Consider the following 18,684-nt stretch of genomic DNA (forward strand, 5'->3'; position numbering starts at 1 on the left):
ATTCATAATCTTTTATTGATAGAAGGTATTTTGATTTTTTTTTAATTTTTTTAGAATTATTAGGATTGAACCTTATGTGAATAAAAATATAGGTCATCAATAATCAATTATAATATATTAAAATTATATTTGAGTTATATTATTTTAAATATTTTATCTTAAATAATTAAAAAAATTTTTAGTTACGAAATTATACTAAATATATAATATATGAAATTCAATTAAATTTTATATTAAATTAACATAAAATTTATTTTAAACAAAATTTAATTATAATTCACTTGAACTAAAAAATTATAAATATAAATTAATAAAATAAAATTATAAAACTCGAAAAAAAAAAATTAGGAATATAATGACATTTTATTTCCATTTTTTAGTTTTATTTGTGACAACGCTGTTCACGCTCATTGTACAGCGCGTAGCATAAATAAAACAATGGTCGACGATCCAAGACGATAACACACAAGCAGTTACTGTTAAACCAAAAACCACAGCGAACTACTTCAACTTCTTTCTCAATCTAGATCTTCCCAAATTTCGGACACAGGGATTCTGCTTCATAAATATTCTGGCAAGAAGTCGCAATTTACGATCCATATTTCAGGTCAGTTTCCTTCTATAATTTGGAAAGTAGATTCAGCCACAGCAGACATTGCATTACGCCAGTGAAACTGCGAGCTTTAATTTGATCCTCTTGTTCTATTCTTTGCTTGTTGAGCTATGTAGCTTACTTCATAGTAAAGCTTTGTAGGTAAGCATTAAAGTTACGATTTTCACTTATCAATTTGTATTTGAGCAATTGGGTGTTCAAGTTTTGTGATTTTTAGCTTGTGGGTAGCTGGGATATCTTGATTTAAGTGATTAGATTTGTAGGAGTTTTGACAATGAGGAGTGTGTCTGTTCTTGTTCTCTTTTTGTTTTTGTGTGGGTTTTTGTTATTTGGGTTTACAAACTCGTTTCTCCAAGGAGATCTTGTTAAGGCTAGAGCTGAATACACTGCGACCCCTAGTTATGACAGAATTGATGAAGTGAAGAAACATTGTGCTTTTGTTCTGTCTTCTGCTACTGCATTGAAACCTGAAGATAATAGAGTTTACACTATCAAAGAAGACATCTTTTTTGTGAATGGGGATTGGAGGCAGGACGCTGGTAAAGCCCCAATAATTCCATATGTTGATAGAGAGTCTTATAGAAGTAACTCATCGGATGTTCAGAAGCCACTGAACTTGGTTTCTTTCTGGGTCACTGATGTTGATCATGCCAGTCGATCTAAAAAATCAATTAGTGTTAATGGGTTCTTGGTTATGGGAATAACACTAGATTCATTTGGGGATAGACCATATGAGGGTAGTCCTCAGTTTCAGATGTGGCCTGGTCATACCCAGCTTTCAATTGCGTTTCAAGGAGTGTACACTGAGTCTAAGAAGAATGGGGGTGAAAGTGTCATGTGTTTGTTGGGAAGTACAATGTTGCCTTCTCGAGAGTCTGAATCGAGTGATCCATGGGAATGGGTGAAGGATTCGAATTACAACCAGCCACCTCTTCTACAAGATGATCAAATTCTGCTTGTTCTTCATTATCCAATAAGTTTTACATTGACCAATAGGGTAATCAAAGGAGAGATGAGAAGTTTAAACTCAAAATCAAATCTCAAGTACTTTGATGGAGTCCACATTTTATCTCAGTTGTCAAAGTTATCAAACTATGAATTTGGTTCTGAAAAATTTGTTTCAAAAGCTTGTGAACCATATCCATATGAAGATAGTGTGGCAAATGGTGGCATTGATATCTACAAAGGAACAGGATTTTGTGAAATTCTAGGGCAAATTACTGGAGAAGGAGCAGGGCCTTTCACAATTGTGCCCCATTGGAGGTGCAATGGCACAGATGATTTTTGCAGTAAGTTGGGTCCTTTTGTGTCTGATAAAGAAATTAAGGCAACAGATGGGAGTTTTAAAGGTGTAGAACTCTCTATGCAGAATGTCAAGTGTGAGCAGATGCCTGCACAAGGAAATGTCAGTTCTGCAAGGGTTGCTGCTGTCTTTCGAGCTGTCCCTCCCGTGGAGAATCAGTACATTATGGCAATGAGATCTGGGCCAAGCAACATGACTGTTGCTGCTGAAGGAATTTGGAAATCTTCCAGTGGACAGCTTTGCATGGTTGGTTGCCTTGGATTAGTTGATACAGATGGAAGTAGCTGTAATTCTCGCGTCTGTTTATACATTCCTATGTCATTTTCCATAAAGCAACGAAGCATAATTATTGGGAGTTTTTCCAGCACTAGTAAAATTAATGCCTCGTATTTCCCTTTATCATTTGAGAAACTAGTGCGACCCACAGAGCTGTGGAATTATTTCAGAAACTCACGTCCATACTACAGTTATTCAAAGATAGAGAAAGCTGCTATTATCCTGGAAAAAAATCAGCCCTTCAGTTTTCAGGCTGTCTTTAAGAAATCATTGTTACAGTTCCCAAAACTAGAAGACACTGAGGCATACATAACCAGTCTCTCTCTTCTTGCAGAGGACCTGACCCTTCACACCTCTGCGTTTCCTGATCCATTTTCTGGTTCTCAGCCCACAAGAACTGATTTTCAGATGGAGATTCTCTCACTCGGCCCCTTGTTTGGGCGATATTGGTCTTCACACAATATTTCGTCTGCAGATGGGGAGACTCCGTACCATGGTAAAGCTGAATACACTGAAAAGCAGCTCCTTATGAATGTATCTGCTCAAATCGCACTTAATGGAGATGCTTATGGCAATTTTTCTGTGCTTTTTCTTGAAGGCCTTTATGACCTTCATGTTGGCAAGATGTATCTAGTTGGCTGCAGGGACGTTCGAGCCTCATGGAACATTTTATTTGACAGCATGGATCTTGAAGCAGGTTTGGATTGCTTAATTGAAGTGGTTGTCTCTTATCCACCCACTACATCTCGGTGGTTAGTAAATCCAACTGCTAGAATTTCCATATCCAGCCAACGCAATGGTGATGATCCCCTCCATTTTAGTACAGTTAGGCTTCAAACTCTACCCATTATGTATCGGAGGCAAAGAGAAGACATTCTATCTCGCAGGGGGGTTGAGGGAATCCTCCGAATTTTGACACTTTCATTTGCAATTGCCTGCATTTTAAGCCAGCTATTCTACATAAAGCAGGATGCAGATTCTGTTCCTTTCATTTCTCTTGTGATGCTTGGTGTTCAGGCACTTGGGTATAGCCTTCCACTGATTACAGGTGCAGAAGCTCTCTTCAAGAGGATGTCATCTGAATCTTATGAAACATCATCATATGATCTTGAGAAGAATCAGTGGGTGCATGTGATTGATTATACAGTGAAGCTTCTTGTCATGGTTTCATTTCTGCTAACTCTAAGACTTTGTCAGAAGGTGTGGAAATCTCGTATCAGGTTACTTGCAAGAACTCCTCATGAGCCACATCGTGTCCCAAATGACAAGCGGGTATTCCTTGCCATATTGACCATACATGTAACTGGGTATGTAATTGTTCTCATCATTCATAGTTTTAAAACGAGCCGGAAGCCTTTCCGAATGGAGAAATATATTGATTCAGCTGGTAATTCCCGTACATTGCAAGAATGGGAAACTGAACTTGAGGAGTATGTGGGTCTTGTGCAAGACTTTTTCTTGCTGCCACAAGTCATTGGAAATATTATGTGGCAAATTGATTGTAAGCCTTTGAAGGAACTCTATTTCATGGGGATTACATTTGTCAGACTTCTTCCTCACGTCTATGATTACATAAGAGCTCCTATTCCCAATCCATACTTTGCTGATGAATATGAATTTGTGAACCCAAATGTGGACTTTTACTCTAAGTTTGGAGACATTGCCATACCCACCACTGCAATTCTCCTGGCAGTTGCAGTCTATATTCAGCAGAGATGGAATTATGAGAAGCTTAGCCAGTCTCTCACCATTGGACAGCGTAGGCTGCTTCCTATGAGTTCCAGAATGTATCAGAGGTTGCCTTCAAAGTCATCTGAAGCAGAACTTGTTTCTGGTGTCAATGGAGATGCTGTTCTTGATTCGGAACATGACAATGAAGAATAGTTTAACAAATCCTTTTACAAATAACTGACAGGAAAAGTCTGTAAACTTCACTGATGTAAGAGATAATTGTGTTAAAATATCGAGTAAAAGAGGCTTGTTTCCATCTTGATTTTCCTCATAAATGTTTGCTTGTGAATTATTTTTCTGAAAACTCATGCTCGTAAACTTCAATGAGATATAGCTTGAAAGACGTCTCTTGAGTTTAACTCGAGAAATTCCCAGGTTGGTGCAGTTCAAAGATGGTGCATGTGCATCCTTGAATGAAGATTTTATATTTTGCAGAGAACTGATCCATGTATACATTGGTGTTTCGCACTAGATTTGTTTATTTCATGTGTTTGAGATCTTATATATTTTCTACTAGGTGAATGGTAATTTCCCCCTTTTTAAGTCATGTCAAAATCACTAGTAGGTATTAGACGGTAGCCGTGCTCCTGCTTCAAAAGACATCCAATTCCCGACAAGGTACCTTCACCCAATTGATGGGACTTTTTGACAAAAAAGGTATAATAAAAAATATAAAATATTAAAAAAGAGTGAGTTTGAAATTAATTATTAAAAAGGAATGAATTATGCTGAGTTGGATGAGGTGTGTGCGGAACGCTAACTATAATAGCGTTTTTAAGGTCCGAATGCTATAAAAAATTAATTAAAAAAGTTTAAAGGTTGGACCTACTCATAGTAGCGTCCAACCTTTTTTTTTTAATTTTTAATAATTTTATTTTATATTTTAAATAAAATATAAATATTATTTTAATAAATAAAATTATAATATGTAATATTATAAATTATAATATTTTTATTATAAATATTATTTTTTAATTTAAAATTAAATTAAAATTTAATAAAATAAAAAATTAAAATTAAAAAATAAATAATTAAAAAAATTTAAGAAAAGTTAGACGCCTAACTTTTTTTTAAATTTTTAATTATTTTATTTTATATTTTAAATAAATTAAAAATATTATTTTAATAAATAAAATTATAATATATAATATTATATATTATAATATTTTTATTATAAATATTATTTTTTAATTTAAAATTAAATTAAAATTTAATAAAATAAAATAAAAAAATTAAAATTAAAAAATAAATAATTAAAAAAATTTAAGAAAAATTAGACGCTACTTATAATAACGTTCAACTTTTCTTTAAATTTTTAATTATTTTATTTTATATTTAAATAAATTAAAAATATTATTTTAATAAATAATTAATATTATTTTATTAATTTTAAACTCATCATTTTTTCATATTTTGTATTTTTAATTACACCTTTTTTTTTGTCATTTGCCCCGATTGATGGCTTGCTTAAGGAAACAACATTGGTCATACTGGCGCAACAAGTCAACTGCTGCTTTCAGGTTTCTGTTTACAGTTGTCATTGCTCTTGCTGTTTGGTACGTTGTTCTGGGAACTTGCTGTTTCCAATTTCGGCTGCAGGTTGTTATTGAGTCCCCATGAAGTTCTGTACAACCAGTGGCTTACGGTGTCGTAGTTTATGATATGATGGGATTTGAATGGACTGGTGTTAAATTCTTTTGGTACATATTCTATATGTTCTTCGCATTATTATGGCATGATGGTTGTAGACTTATAGCTATTACACGTTTGTACCTATGATTATTGAAAAAAAAAACACACGGAACCCTTCCAGTCCTTGGACTATAACTCCTATTAATTAACATATGAATTATGCAAAGTCTGCAAATAATTAAGATTTAGTGGTCTTATTTATCATAAACACTTGTCATTAATTAACATTCGCCATTAATCGTCACTCTGATTATCCAGGACCAGATCATGACCCCCTCAACAATTACTATTATTAATACCAAATAACAAAAGAAAAAAGGGTTTAATAAAAAGTGTTTCTGATATGTAAACATAATAACCTAATTATAATATTGAATCAACTTAATTAATTAATTATAGACAAAATTGGATTATCATCATGCCAGTTCACAAGCCAATAGGATCCTGTAAATTTTATAATATTAAGTGACACAAAGGGAAGAAAAAAAAATCATGGGTTCTGCACCTGCACCAAAGCTTCCTGTCCTGGACTTCACTCAAGAAACTTTGAAGCCTGGCGCAAGTTGTTGGCTCAAAGCCTGTACTGATGTTAGGCGAGCACTTGAAGAGTATGGCTGTTTTAGAGTAGAATACAAGAAACTATCTCCACAGCTTCGCAACGAGGTCTTTGGTGTCCTGAAGGAATTGTTTGATCTTCACACTGAAACTAAAATGCAAAATATATATCAGATACCCTTAAATGGTTATGTCGGGACAGATGCCTAAACTCCCTCTCCATGGGCATTGACAATGCAGCATCTCTACAGGCAACTCTAAATTTCACAAATCTTATGTGGCTTAATGGAAATGATCGCATCTGGTACTAATTAAACTGCTACTTCCATATATATATATATATTTCTTAAGTTTGTACAGTTTGATTCATGGTTTTTTATTACTTTTTTTTTTTTGATTTTTGGGCTTGTTAGTAGTTTGATTCAGTCAATAAAGACCTATTCTACAGGAGATATTTACTGCTGCTAGAAGTTAGGAAAGTTTTTTTTATTTCTATTTCTGCTGTAATCTTTAGCATATTTTACGATGATTCTGTTTTATGTGAAGGCTATATAATGCCTAACTATTGCACTAATAGGCGATCACTTTGAAATCCAATTGCTCTGGTTTATTATTTCTCTTGTGAACCTTTACAATTGGTATCAGAGCCCCACTGGCCCTGAGGGAATAACAAATCTTTGAGTGATCAAACACAGCAAGATGAGTGACGATAAGACATTAACAAAAATTCCGCACTTTGATGGTCACTATGACCATTGGAGTGAGCTGATGGAGAATCTTCTTAGAGTTAAAGGTCTGTGGAGTTTAATAGAAAATGGTTTTGAAGAACCAAAGGGAGAAATGTTGACAGAAGCACAGCAGACCCAACTTGAAGATGCTAGAACCAAGGATCATCAAGTAAAGCACTATCTATTTCAAGCTATCTTTTGAACAGATCTTGGACCGCCGCACAGCGAAAATAGTCTGGGATTCAATGAAGAAGAAGTTTGGAGGAAATTCGAAAGTGAAGAAATCTCTTCTTAACGCATTAAGAAGGGAATTTGAAGTGCTTGAAATGAAGAGGGAGGAGTCTATCGATGAATATTTTGCAAGGGTAATGTGAGCAAACAAGATGAGGAGTAATGGAGAAGAGATGACGGATACCAAAATTATTGAGAAAATTTTGCGTACCCTCACAGGAAAATTCACGTATGTCTGCGTGTCAATTGAAGAATCCAAAGACACCGAAACCATGACAGTTGATGAGCTACAGAGTACCTTAGCCGTTCATGAACAGAAGTTTTAACGAGTTCGCAAGGATGATGAAGATCAGGTACTCAAGATTGAAGGGCGTTCATCCGCTAGCAGAGGAAGGGCAGGAAGGAAGGGTCGTGGCAGAGGAAGAGCTGTATTCAACAAAGCCACTGTTGAATGCTACAAGTGTCATGATTTAGGACATTTTCAATATGAATGTCCTAAATCAAACAAAGAAGCTAACTATGCCGAATTAGAAGAAAAGGATGAGTTATGATGGCGTATGTTGAGCTTCATGAGACAAGGTTTGTGGATTAGGTGCTCTAACCACATGTGTGGTAACCAGAAATGTTTTCAAGCTTAGACACTAGTTTCACCCATTCAGTCAAGCTTGGAAACAACACAAGAATGAAGGTTACTGGAAAAGGAGACGTAAAGTTGACTCTGAAAGGGGTCTGCTCTACTGTAAGTGATGTCTATTGTGTTCCAGAGCTCAGAAACAATCGCTTAGTGTTGGGCGCAAGAGAAAGGTGTAGCAGTCTTATTCAAAGATGGAGTGTGCAGTCTCTATCATCCATTGAAGGGAAAGATGGCTGAATTAGTGATGAGTGCAAACCGGATGTTCATTTTGCTTGGAGAATCACCTGCTGCTGCAGAAAATGAGAAGTGTCTACAAGTAAGTAGTCGGATGAGTCAATGCGTGGCATCACCGTTATGGACATCTTAGTTACAAAGGACTACGACGTTGAACAGCAAAGAAATGGTAATTGGTTTGCCTCGAATGATTCTACGTGTGAGGCTTGTATGAAGGGCAAACAAGATCGAACTCAAATCCCTAAGAAAAGCAACCGAGAGCTACTGAGAAATTAGAGCTGATTCATGCTGATCTTTGTGGGCCTATCACACCAGCCTCAAACAGTCACAAGAGGTACCTTTTATGCTTTATAGATGATTTTTCAAGGAAAGCCTGGTGTTATTTTCTTGTTGAAAAGTCCGAAACCTTCTACCATTTTAAATGCTTTAAAGTACTTGTGGAAAAGGAATCTGGTTTGCCGATTAAGTGTTTGAGAACAGATAGAGGAGGGGAATTCAACTCAGCAGAGTTCAATGACTACTGTAAGCAACAAGGAGTGAAGCGACACGCTTATACTCCACAACAAAATGGAGTAGCTGAGCGCAAGAATCGGACAGTAATGAACCTAGTGAGAGCGATGTTGGCGGAAAAGAACATACCCAAAGTTTATTGGCCTAAAGCTGTACAGTGGACATTTCATATCTTGAATAGATCGCCTACCTACTGTGGATTATTTCAGAGTTTTTGGGTGCGTTGGATATGTTCACACACCAGATTCAAAGCGAACAAAGCTTGAAGACAAGAGTGTGAGCTGCGTATTCTTTGGATTCAGCAATAAATCCAAAGGATACAGAATGTTTGATCCTATTAACAAGAGAATTGTTCTTAGTCGAGATGTGATTTTTGACGAAAATCAGCCATGGGATTGGAGCAAAAATCAACAAGAAGAACATGAATTTGAATTGGAGTGGGGTGATAACATCAGTCAAATTGCAAGCGGAGAAGAGAATATTGTTGAACCAGAACCTGATGTTCATCCACCTCTGGAAGTCACTCTAGATGTCGAAAGAAATCTTGCAGTAAGGGAGGGCAGAACCCGACGTCCCCTTGAACGACTAACTGATTTTGTTTCAGGTGAAGGTCTATCTGAAGAAGATGAAGCAAATATGATGGCCTATCTTGTAATTTCAGATCCAACGAGCTATGAAGAAGCAGTGAAGGAGAGAAAATGGAGATTAGCCATGGATGAAGAAATAAGATCCATTGAGAAAAACAACACTTGGTGTCTGATGGAGTTACCAGCCGAAGCAAAGAAGGTCGGTGTGAAATGGATTTATAAAACAAAATTGAATGAGCATGGTGAGGTCGACAAATACAAAGCAAGACTTGTCGTAAAAGGGTACACCCAGCAATACGGAATAGATTATACTGAAGTATTCGCACCAGTGGCTATAATGGATACAGTTTGAATGATTATAGCTTTGGCAGCTCAAAAGGGATAGAAATTACACAAATTGGATGTTAAATCGGCGTTCTTGCATGGAGAATTGGAAGAAAACGTTTATGTTGAACAGCCAAAAGGTTACGAAAAGGAAGGGTGTGAGCAAATGGTGTACAAATTAAGAAAGGCTCTCTATGGGTTAAAACAGGCACCTAGAGCCTGGTTTAGCCGTATAGAAGCTTATTTTCTGAAAGAAGGCTTCACAAACAGTTCTAACGAACAAACTCTGTTTGTCAAAAGGAGGGGAAAGAAAATTTTGATCGTGAGTATTTATGTGGATGACTTTTATATACAGGTGATGATGAAGAGCTACTTGCAGAATTTAAATGCTCCATGGAGAAAGAATTCGACATGACAGATTTGGGACTGATGAAGTTTTTCCTTGGCATCGAAATTATCCAAAAAGATGATGGTATATTTATTTGTCAGAGGAAATATGCTGGCGAGGTCCTACAACGGTTTGGAATGGAAAAACATAATCCTGTGAGCAATCCGATTGTTCCTGGGCAACAAATTAGCAGGGATGAAGGAGGAGAAAAAACGGATGCAACCCAGTTTAAACAGATGGTGGGTAGTCTGATGTATCTCACAGCCACTCGACCTGATCTTATGTTTGTTGTAAGTCTCATAAGTCGTTTTATGGCCAATCCCACAAAGCTCCATCTTGCCGTCATAATACGAGTGCTAAGATATCTAAAGGGCACAATAGATTATGGAGTATTTTACAGGAGGGGTGGAGAAAATTACTTCGTGGGATTTACAGACAGCGATTATGCCGGTGACATGGTTGATAGCAAAAGTACCTATGGATATGTGTTTTTATTGAGTGGAGGTGCTGTGGCATGGTCTTCACGCAAGTAACCTATTGTTACCTTGTCAACCACAGAGGCTGAGTTTGTAGCAGCTGCTGCTTGTGCTTGTCAGGCGATATGGATGAGAAGAGTACTAGAAGACATTGGCCAGTCACAAGAAGAGGCTACAATCTTAATGTGTGATAATGTTTCGACAATTAAATTATCGAAACATCCTGTCCTACATGGGCGCTCCAAGCATATAAGAGTAAGATTCCACTTTCTTAGAGATTTAGTCAAAGAAGGCATTGTTGATTTACAATTATGTGGTACCAAAGATCAGCTAGCAGACTTAATGACTAAACCGCTCAAGTTAGATGCTTTCCAGAAGTTACGGCAAGGACTGGGCATGAGTACTTATTCAGTTTTGAACTAATTCTTTTACAGAAGGAATAAGTTCAAGGGAGGGATTGTTAGTAGTTTGATTCAGTCAATAAAGACCTATTCTACAGGAGATATTTACTGCTGTTAGAAGTTAGGAAAGTTTTTTTTATTTCTATTTCTGCTGTAATCTTTAGCATATTTTACGATGATTCTGTTTTATGTGAAGGCTATATAATGCCTAACTATTGCACTAATAGGCGATCACTTTGAAATCCAATTGCTCTGGTTTATTATTTCTCTTGTGAACCTTTACAGGGCTAGTGGGTGTGTTTTTGAGTATGCAAAAGTTGCAGCAGAGCTTGATCACATGGTGACCAGAATGATATTTAAAGCCATGGAGTAGAGAAGCACTATGATGCTTGTGTTGAATCTAGTACTTACTTTCTTCGACTCTCGAAAAATAGAGTAACCAAAGAGGATGAGCCTAATTTATAGGGTTCATCACTCATGCATGCGGACAAGATCTTCGCTGCCATACTTCATCAAAATCAAGTTAATGGTTTGGAAGTGGATACCAAAAATGGCGAGAAGATCAACGTTGAGTTTCCACCTTCATCCTTCGTAGTCATTGCGGTGACGCCATGATGGCAAGTCAAAATATATAGCTGATGATGCTTTGATGCTAAAAGATTTCTTGCGCAAGTGAACAGTGTTCTGCATTTGGTTTATTGAGTTAATTTGATCTGATTTTGTGTTTGGAATAAGGCATAGAGCAGTGACAGAATAATCAGATAGCACATCCTCCTTCTATATAAAATCATGGATCTCACTCTAAGTGAAACATTATTTTTTAATATTCTTGTATAATTACCCTATATTATTTATATTTTATATTTCTTATATTTAAGGGCCAAATATATTAATTTGAATAGTTTAATTTGTCAAAATTAGACCAATTAATTCAAAAATCTAAACCCAACTCTCAGTCTTCGCAATACAATTAAGCCATTTCAATTATTTTCGATATCTTAAATCAAAATTAATAAGTGTAATTCAGATAACTCCAATTGAATAGCATCTATTGAAGTCCGCTTACCTCTTCCATTGTCAGATAACAAATTGAATCTCCAATAAATGCTAATCAAATTAATAATTCAACGTATTCTGCAGATAAAATGAGAACTTGATCAAGCAGGTCTCTTATATAAATTTATATTTAATTATTTTAAGTTGTGAATATTGTATTACTTGTTGGTTTCTTTCATAATAAATCATTTATAAGAAAATAATTCAATTGAATTCTCACACAATTATATTTTATTTTTATTTTTTTTAAATAAAAGTTTTATAAAATTAAAAAAAATTAAAAAATTTTTATTCCAAACATAGAATTGATAAAAAAAATTAATTTAATTAAATTTTGATAAATTTTAAATTCCAAACAAGGGATTAATTAAGTTGCTATATTTCAAGTTAAGTTGAAATTACTTTATAGGTTATGTGTCGTTTCATATCACAATATATGTTTTTGATACAATAAGAAAGGTATTTCATTAATTGAGAATAGAGTACAAAATTAAAGTATAAATTAATATATTATATTTCTGTATAAATGTAATTAATCACTTATATATATAAAAAAAAAGATACAAAAAATTTAGAGGATCCGAATACAATAATATTGACAGAGCACGTAACTTAGGTTGACTGCGTACTTCACTGTTTAACTCTAAATCTTTTTTTGAGTCCCATCAAATAACTTGAAAATTTAAATCTTTTAGTAAAAGAATGATTTGTACATCATGAAGCACTATTCTAAAAGAAAATTAGCTCATCAATGGAGAAAAACACAATAAAACATACACTCAATTATCTACTAGCAAGAACGCATGCAAGAAGATATGTTTAAAATTTGTTTAAAGAATACAGATAGTAGAGTTATTAATAAAAATGAAATATTAAATTTATTTTAAAATAATTTTATTTATTTAAATTTTGAATTGATTGAATCAATGAACGGATGATTGGCACCAATTTGTTAATTCAACACTGATATATTTATGTTAATATCATTTTTTTTGGATTGCGTTTTTTCATTTCAAGGCCTTAAACTGATATTTTGTTTGGAGGGATCTAACTTGAGGCATTACCCAAGTTGAGCGATGTTTTGGCCACTAGACTAAGACTGAGCCGACAAATCTGCGTATCATCTTGCTGTTCATGAGACCTCCTCTTCTATGATGCGTATGGTGCGTCAAGGTCCCAGGTGGACCAATTCTGGAAGCAACAAGTTCCGGCAAAAATGAAGCATTTTGTCTATAGAGCATGCTATGATAATATTCCTCTCAAGTTTGCCTTCGCGAAGAGAGGGCAGTGTTAACTAAATTATATTTTCGATTCTTCATATCCAGACGGGACACATTTATGCATCAAAATATTTAAATTGACAAATTCTATAAAAAAAAAAAAGAGTAGATAACATTTGAGAGAGAAGGAAATAATATAAAAAATAAAAATAATTATTTTAATTAAATAAAATAATTAAAAATCTATATATATTTTAATCGTTAGCATATAAAATAGGCTTTATCATAGTAAATTAAAATTTAAATCAAGGCAAATTAGAGTTATTGATTTTTTTTTTGCTTTTTATTATTTGAATTTTATACATATATATTGTTTAAATTTTATAAAATAGTCCTTTTGAATTATATATTTAATTTTTATGCATATAATTAAAAAAAAAAATGACTTTCTCTTTTTTAAAAAATGACAGTTATTTTTCTTAAAAAATGATTTAATTTTTTCTTTGACCAAGAAAATATTTTTTGTTTACCAATTTTTCAAAAATTAAAAAAAATATTTTTTAGGAAAATATTTTGGCGTGAAACAAACGAAGCCTTATTTTATAAGTTACTTAGTAGTTTCTTATTAATTTATCTGTTAATTTAACGTGGCATTAATTAGTATTATCCTTACATAAAAAGAAAATATTAGATTTAGAAATAAAAAATTTCACTATCAAAATTGTAAAATTTGCTGTCATAAATTTATAATAATAATATATGAATTATTGCTATAAAATTGTGATTGTAAATATTTTATAATAAAATTGTGGTTATTAAAAGAAAGTTATTAATGACAATAATTATTGCCATAAAAAATTTTAAATGATAACAATAATTAATGTTATATCTTTATTTTTATGTATTATTAGTGACAATTATTTATATTATTGATATATATTAGGTATCAAAATTAATATTATAAAAAATTTATTGCTAATTTTAACAGTAGTGCTAATTAATACTTATGAAGAGAAACTGCACTTTCAATAGCATCCTTTGAAAAAAGAAAATCTATTACTGGAGTGGTATTATTTTTGATATTAAAATCGTTTTTGAAATTATTAAATTTTAAATTTATCTAAATTTTAATTAAAATTAAATTAAAAAAATTACAGCAAGATTTCAATTTAAAATTTTGTTATGACATTAGGAGATATAGTAAATTTCACCTCCAAATTAAATTCAATTAAATATAAATTGAAAATTTCGACTAATTTAACCTTTAAAATTGACAAATTGAATCAATTTGACGCACATTACCCACTAGTAGAGGGACTAATAAATTTTTTGGCATTTTATAATTTTCTTTTTAATTTTTATAAAAACTACAATTCAACACTCTCTTTATATTCTCTCTCAACTTTTTCTTAACTACCATCTATATTTCTATTTTTTTTTTCAAATAAAAAAACAAAAATATAAAAAATAAAATAAAATTCTCAATTAAAAAAATAAAAAATTGTCATCAATTATTTTTTACTTTCTCAATCTTACCTTAAAATTAAAAATAAAAACTTCAACATCAATTTTTTTTTATTGAAAGGAAAATATTTTCTTAAAAAATTATTTTAAAAAAATAAAAGACTTATTATTTTTATAAAATATTAAGGACTAAAATATAATTTACCATCCAAAGTGTCAGCCCCTCACTTGCTTCTCTACCGTGTGTTCCCCACTCTCCAAATTTGTGTAATGTATTATTAATGTTTCCATATCCCTGACCTCTAGTAGTAATAAAGCTTGTCATGGGTTCTCTGCAAGATCCTCCCAAGCTTCCCGTCATAGACTTTTCCAAGGGAAATTTGGAGCCTGGAACAAGTTCTTGGCTCAGCATATCCAAGGATATTGCATGCGCTAGAGGAGTATGGTTGCTCTGTGGCAGTTTACGATAAAGTTTCTCTGTTCACTGCATCAGAAGAATTGTTTCATCTTCCCCTTGAGACCAAAATGAGAAATGTTTCAGACATACCTTTCTTTGGCTATCTTAGAAATCATCCCAGCAGACCTCTCTATGAAGGCTTGGCAATCAGTAATGCCGCAACTCTTGAAGGAACGCAAAAGTTCACGAACACCATGTGGCGTAATGGTGGAAATGATAATTTCTGGTATTATTTAATTTTTTTTTTCTTTGTTTATGGCATTCTGATCTATATTTATGTTTAATTTGGCATAGCAATTAATTAGTTTTAATTTTCCTGGTTAGTGAAACAGTGCTTTCCTACACAAAACTGTTATCAGAAATAGAACAAATGGTGATGAGAATGGTGTTTCAGAGGTATGGATTGAAGGGTTATGAGTCGCATAAAAAATCTATTGCTTGCCAATCCCGAATGATGAGATATGGAGTGCCTGAGAAGGATGAAGAAAATCAGGTGGGAGTTGGCATTCACACAGACAATGGCTTTCTGGGTGTGCTAGACCAGAATCAAGTTGATGGTTTAGAGGTGAAAACTAAGGGTGGCCAATGGATTGCCCTTGAGCATTCAGCTTCTTCATTTGTTTTCATTGCAGGCGTTGCGCTCTTGCTGTGTATCTCAATTTATTCCTTCGATATTATTTATATTCATTAAATTTAGGTTAGCTTATAAAATTTATTATGGTTTGTGAATTTTAATTAAGTTGAATTGTTTAAAGATAATACTGAAATTAAACTAAATTTTCAAATCAAACTCTTTTTTCATAATTAATATCATTATTTTTCTTATATATAAAAAAAAAATCTTCCTCGAAATGTACCCAAACACTGATGGTACAATTTGGGGTGGAGTTGGTATAGGCCATTCAATGGTCAATTGGCACAACGCAATCCTATTCCTCATCTTCTTTCTTTCGAGTTTTTATTTGGTGAAACGTATGTACATACAACGATTTTAATATAACTGTTGATTATGGTGGGACTCACTATAATTAATGTTTACAATGAAACCGTTGTATATACATCAATTTTATTATATTAAGGCTTCCTAAGCGCCTTTCATGCCCTAGTCGGCTGCTTGAATAATATAAAGGCCACAACTTTTCCACTACTACACTATTATCTTTTAGAAATATATATTTTGAGGCAAATAAAATATTTGTTACTATGACTATTTATTTGAGATAAAATTTTATTAGTCTCTAAATGTTATACCATTCATCTCTAATAATAAAATTTTTATGACAAAAATTTATTAATCTCTAGATATTAAATTATTTATTTCTAATAATATAATTTTTGAGGTAAAATCTTATTGCATGTTACTTAATGTTATATTATTTGTTTTTAATAATTAAATTTTTGAGACCAATAGGTGTTTAAAATGAGTGGTTCGGCACTATTATTTTTTAAATGAGGTCAAGTGTTCAATCTTTATAATTGGAGAAGATATCGAGTGCTTTACCCCTTGGTGGACCAACCCAGCGCAAACATATTAGTCCTGGTCCATTGGGTTGGGAATATCAGTAGAATATAAAAAAACATTAAATTTTTTAGAAAAAACTTGTTAACTTTTAAATGTTATATTATTTGTTTTTAATAATAATGAACTTTTTGAGATAAAGACTTATGAGTTTCTAAATGTTATATTATTTATTTATAATTTATGATTAAGGTTAATTTTATTTATATGAAATTTTTAATTTATCAATAAAAAATTCTGTCAAAAATATTTTTAATGACTAATTAAACTATGTATGAATTAACTGCTTAGGTGTCAAGTGTGTATAGATTATAAAGAGTTAATAAAAATATTTTCTCAAAAAATTAAATATATAATACGTGCACACATATATACTTCTATTGTATTATATTTGTATGTATTAAAATAAAAAATATATTTTTCTTTCATTTTAATTTATATATAATTAAAGGTTCTAATCAACTTATTATTCTTCATAACATAATTTTAAAATTTTAAATATTACTTTTAATTAAATTTGTGTTTTAAAATTTATAGATATTATAATAAATATAATAAAATTTATTTATATATTATAATATATTGTTAATTCTTTATTATGATAAATTATTTATATAAATTAAACTTTTAAATCATAAATCATAAATTTTTAAAAAATAACATATAAAAAGATAAAAAATAGAGAAAAGGATGAAGTCCCACATCATTTTCCCTAAAGAAGGGAGAGGTTGGCTCTCCATTTAAATGAAAGCCTCCTTCCGGAGATATTATATAGTACAACTGTAATTCCATGTCAGCATTTAACATGGAATGATAAATCAATCATAAAGTAATAATTAAGTATAAAATGGTACTTATCATTTGAAAAAAAAAAACTGTTTTTAACATATAGATAAAACTGAATTTTATGAGACCCATTATAATTTAATTATTACTTTATGATTGGCTTGTAATTCAATGTAGGTCATCCTATATGGAATCACCGTTGTATAATATAATTTTTCCTCATTTCGTTCATTTTTAAAATACTAAAAGTTGAGGTCCATTGTGGGCCGGCTATTAATTATGTCTTTAATTAAATTATAGTTGTTTTAATAATATTTTAAATATATTTTAATTTAGATTAATAAATAGATGTATTATTATTAGTAATAAGTAGAATGAAGGAATTAGTATATGGAGAATTGGCGAAAATGATTTGTGTCTAAATAATATTGTTTATTTGATTCTAAAAATAGATTTAGAAATTAAAAAATCTGTCCCAGAAAATAGTTTTAGGGACAAATAATATAGTTTATAAAAATATATAACGAGACAGATGCAAATAATATAGTTTATAAAGATATATAGCGAGATAGATGTTTTGTCCTATAAGTTATTTTTATGGACAAATATATTTGTTTTTAAATGTTAAATTAGTGTTAAATATAAATTTATCTCCATATTTGTCACTAATTACATTTAGGAATAGTAGTAAAGGAGACAAATGTTTATTTGTCTCTAAAAATATATAGAGACAAATGTTTATTTGTCTCTAAAATTATATAGAGACAAATATATAATTTTTTGAGATAATTTTAAATCTCAACATGATAAATTTGGTGTAGTGGGTAAAACCTTTGGATTTCCTTGAGACATAGTAGTGATGGCCTTACAATCCTCTATCTCCCTATACTTCCCAAACTCAAATTTGAGTGTTTCAATAGTGTTATTTCAATCGAGACCATGCACAAAGATCTTGCAGTGGGCAAGGTCAGCATCCGCAATTTCTAGGTTTAACCGTGCAGTGTCACTTAATGAGACTTCTAGGGTACGAGAGTGATGCTCTTTCTGTTCTTGATTTATGCCTTCTTTCTCCTTCGTCCGGCTCTTTTTCTTCTTCTTCTTCTTACCCTTGCTGAAGTTCCCCACATTCCTCTTCCTCTACTTCTTGATGCTTTTGTTGTTGTGCTTTGGACTCATCTTCTATGGCACATTTTGAGGGTCTTCTTCAGTAGCTATTAACCCTCTTGAAGTTGAGGTATTTCAATGGGTGCTAGTTCAAAGGATCATTACTTTCACTTCTTCACCATATCAAAAAGAGGGGGAGAGATATGTAGGGGACAAAGAGGGAGAGAGAAAGGGATATATTTATAAAAGGAAAAGAGGGAGGAAGAGACATACAAGAGAGAGAGAGAGAAGGAAAGAGGGAGAGAAGGATAGGGGTAATATAGGAATAAAAACAATTCTCACTCATTAGACTTACTTTTCATAGCATTGATTAACTATAAAAAAGTATAAAAATA

The 18,684-nt window shown here is 32.3% G+C and overlaps 1 protein-coding gene and 2 pseudogenes across 1 annotated transcript; all 3 read left to right on the forward strand.

Moving 5' to 3' along the window:
* The first annotated feature begins 449 nt into the window (after window positions 1-449).
* On the forward strand, window positions 450-4,179 carry LOC110634158 (uncharacterized). The gene has a single exon (XM_021783081.2). The coding sequence runs from the start codon at window positions 888-890 to the stop codon at window positions 4,074-4,076; it is 3,189 nt and encodes a 1,062-aa protein (XP_021638773.2). The 5' UTR covers window positions 450-887; the 3' UTR covers window positions 4,077-4,179.
* Window positions 4,180-5,381: 1,202 nt separating this feature from the next.
* On the forward strand, window positions 5,382-11,298 carry LOC110634138 (deoxypodophyllotoxin synthase-like; annotated as a pseudogene).
* Window positions 11,299-14,746: 3,448 nt separating this feature from the next.
* Window positions 14,747-15,571, forward strand: LOC110663545 (probable 2-oxoglutarate-dependent dioxygenase AOP1.2; annotated as a pseudogene).
* The last annotated feature ends 3,113 nt before the right edge of the window (window positions 15,572-18,684 follow it).

Source organism: Hevea brasiliensis, chromosome 1 (assembly GCF_030052815.1).
Source record: "Hevea brasiliensis isolate MT/VB/25A 57/8 chromosome 1, ASM3005281v1, whole genome shotgun sequence".
Taxonomy (NCBI): Eukaryota; Viridiplantae; Streptophyta; class Magnoliopsida; order Malpighiales; family Euphorbiaceae; genus Hevea; species Hevea brasiliensis.

Excerpts from the sequence above, each read along its gene's own strand:
- LOC110634158 (XM_021783081.2), top strand. The coding sequence starts at position 888 with ATGAGGAGTGTGTCTGTTCTTGTTCTCTTTTTGTTTTTGTGTGGGTTT.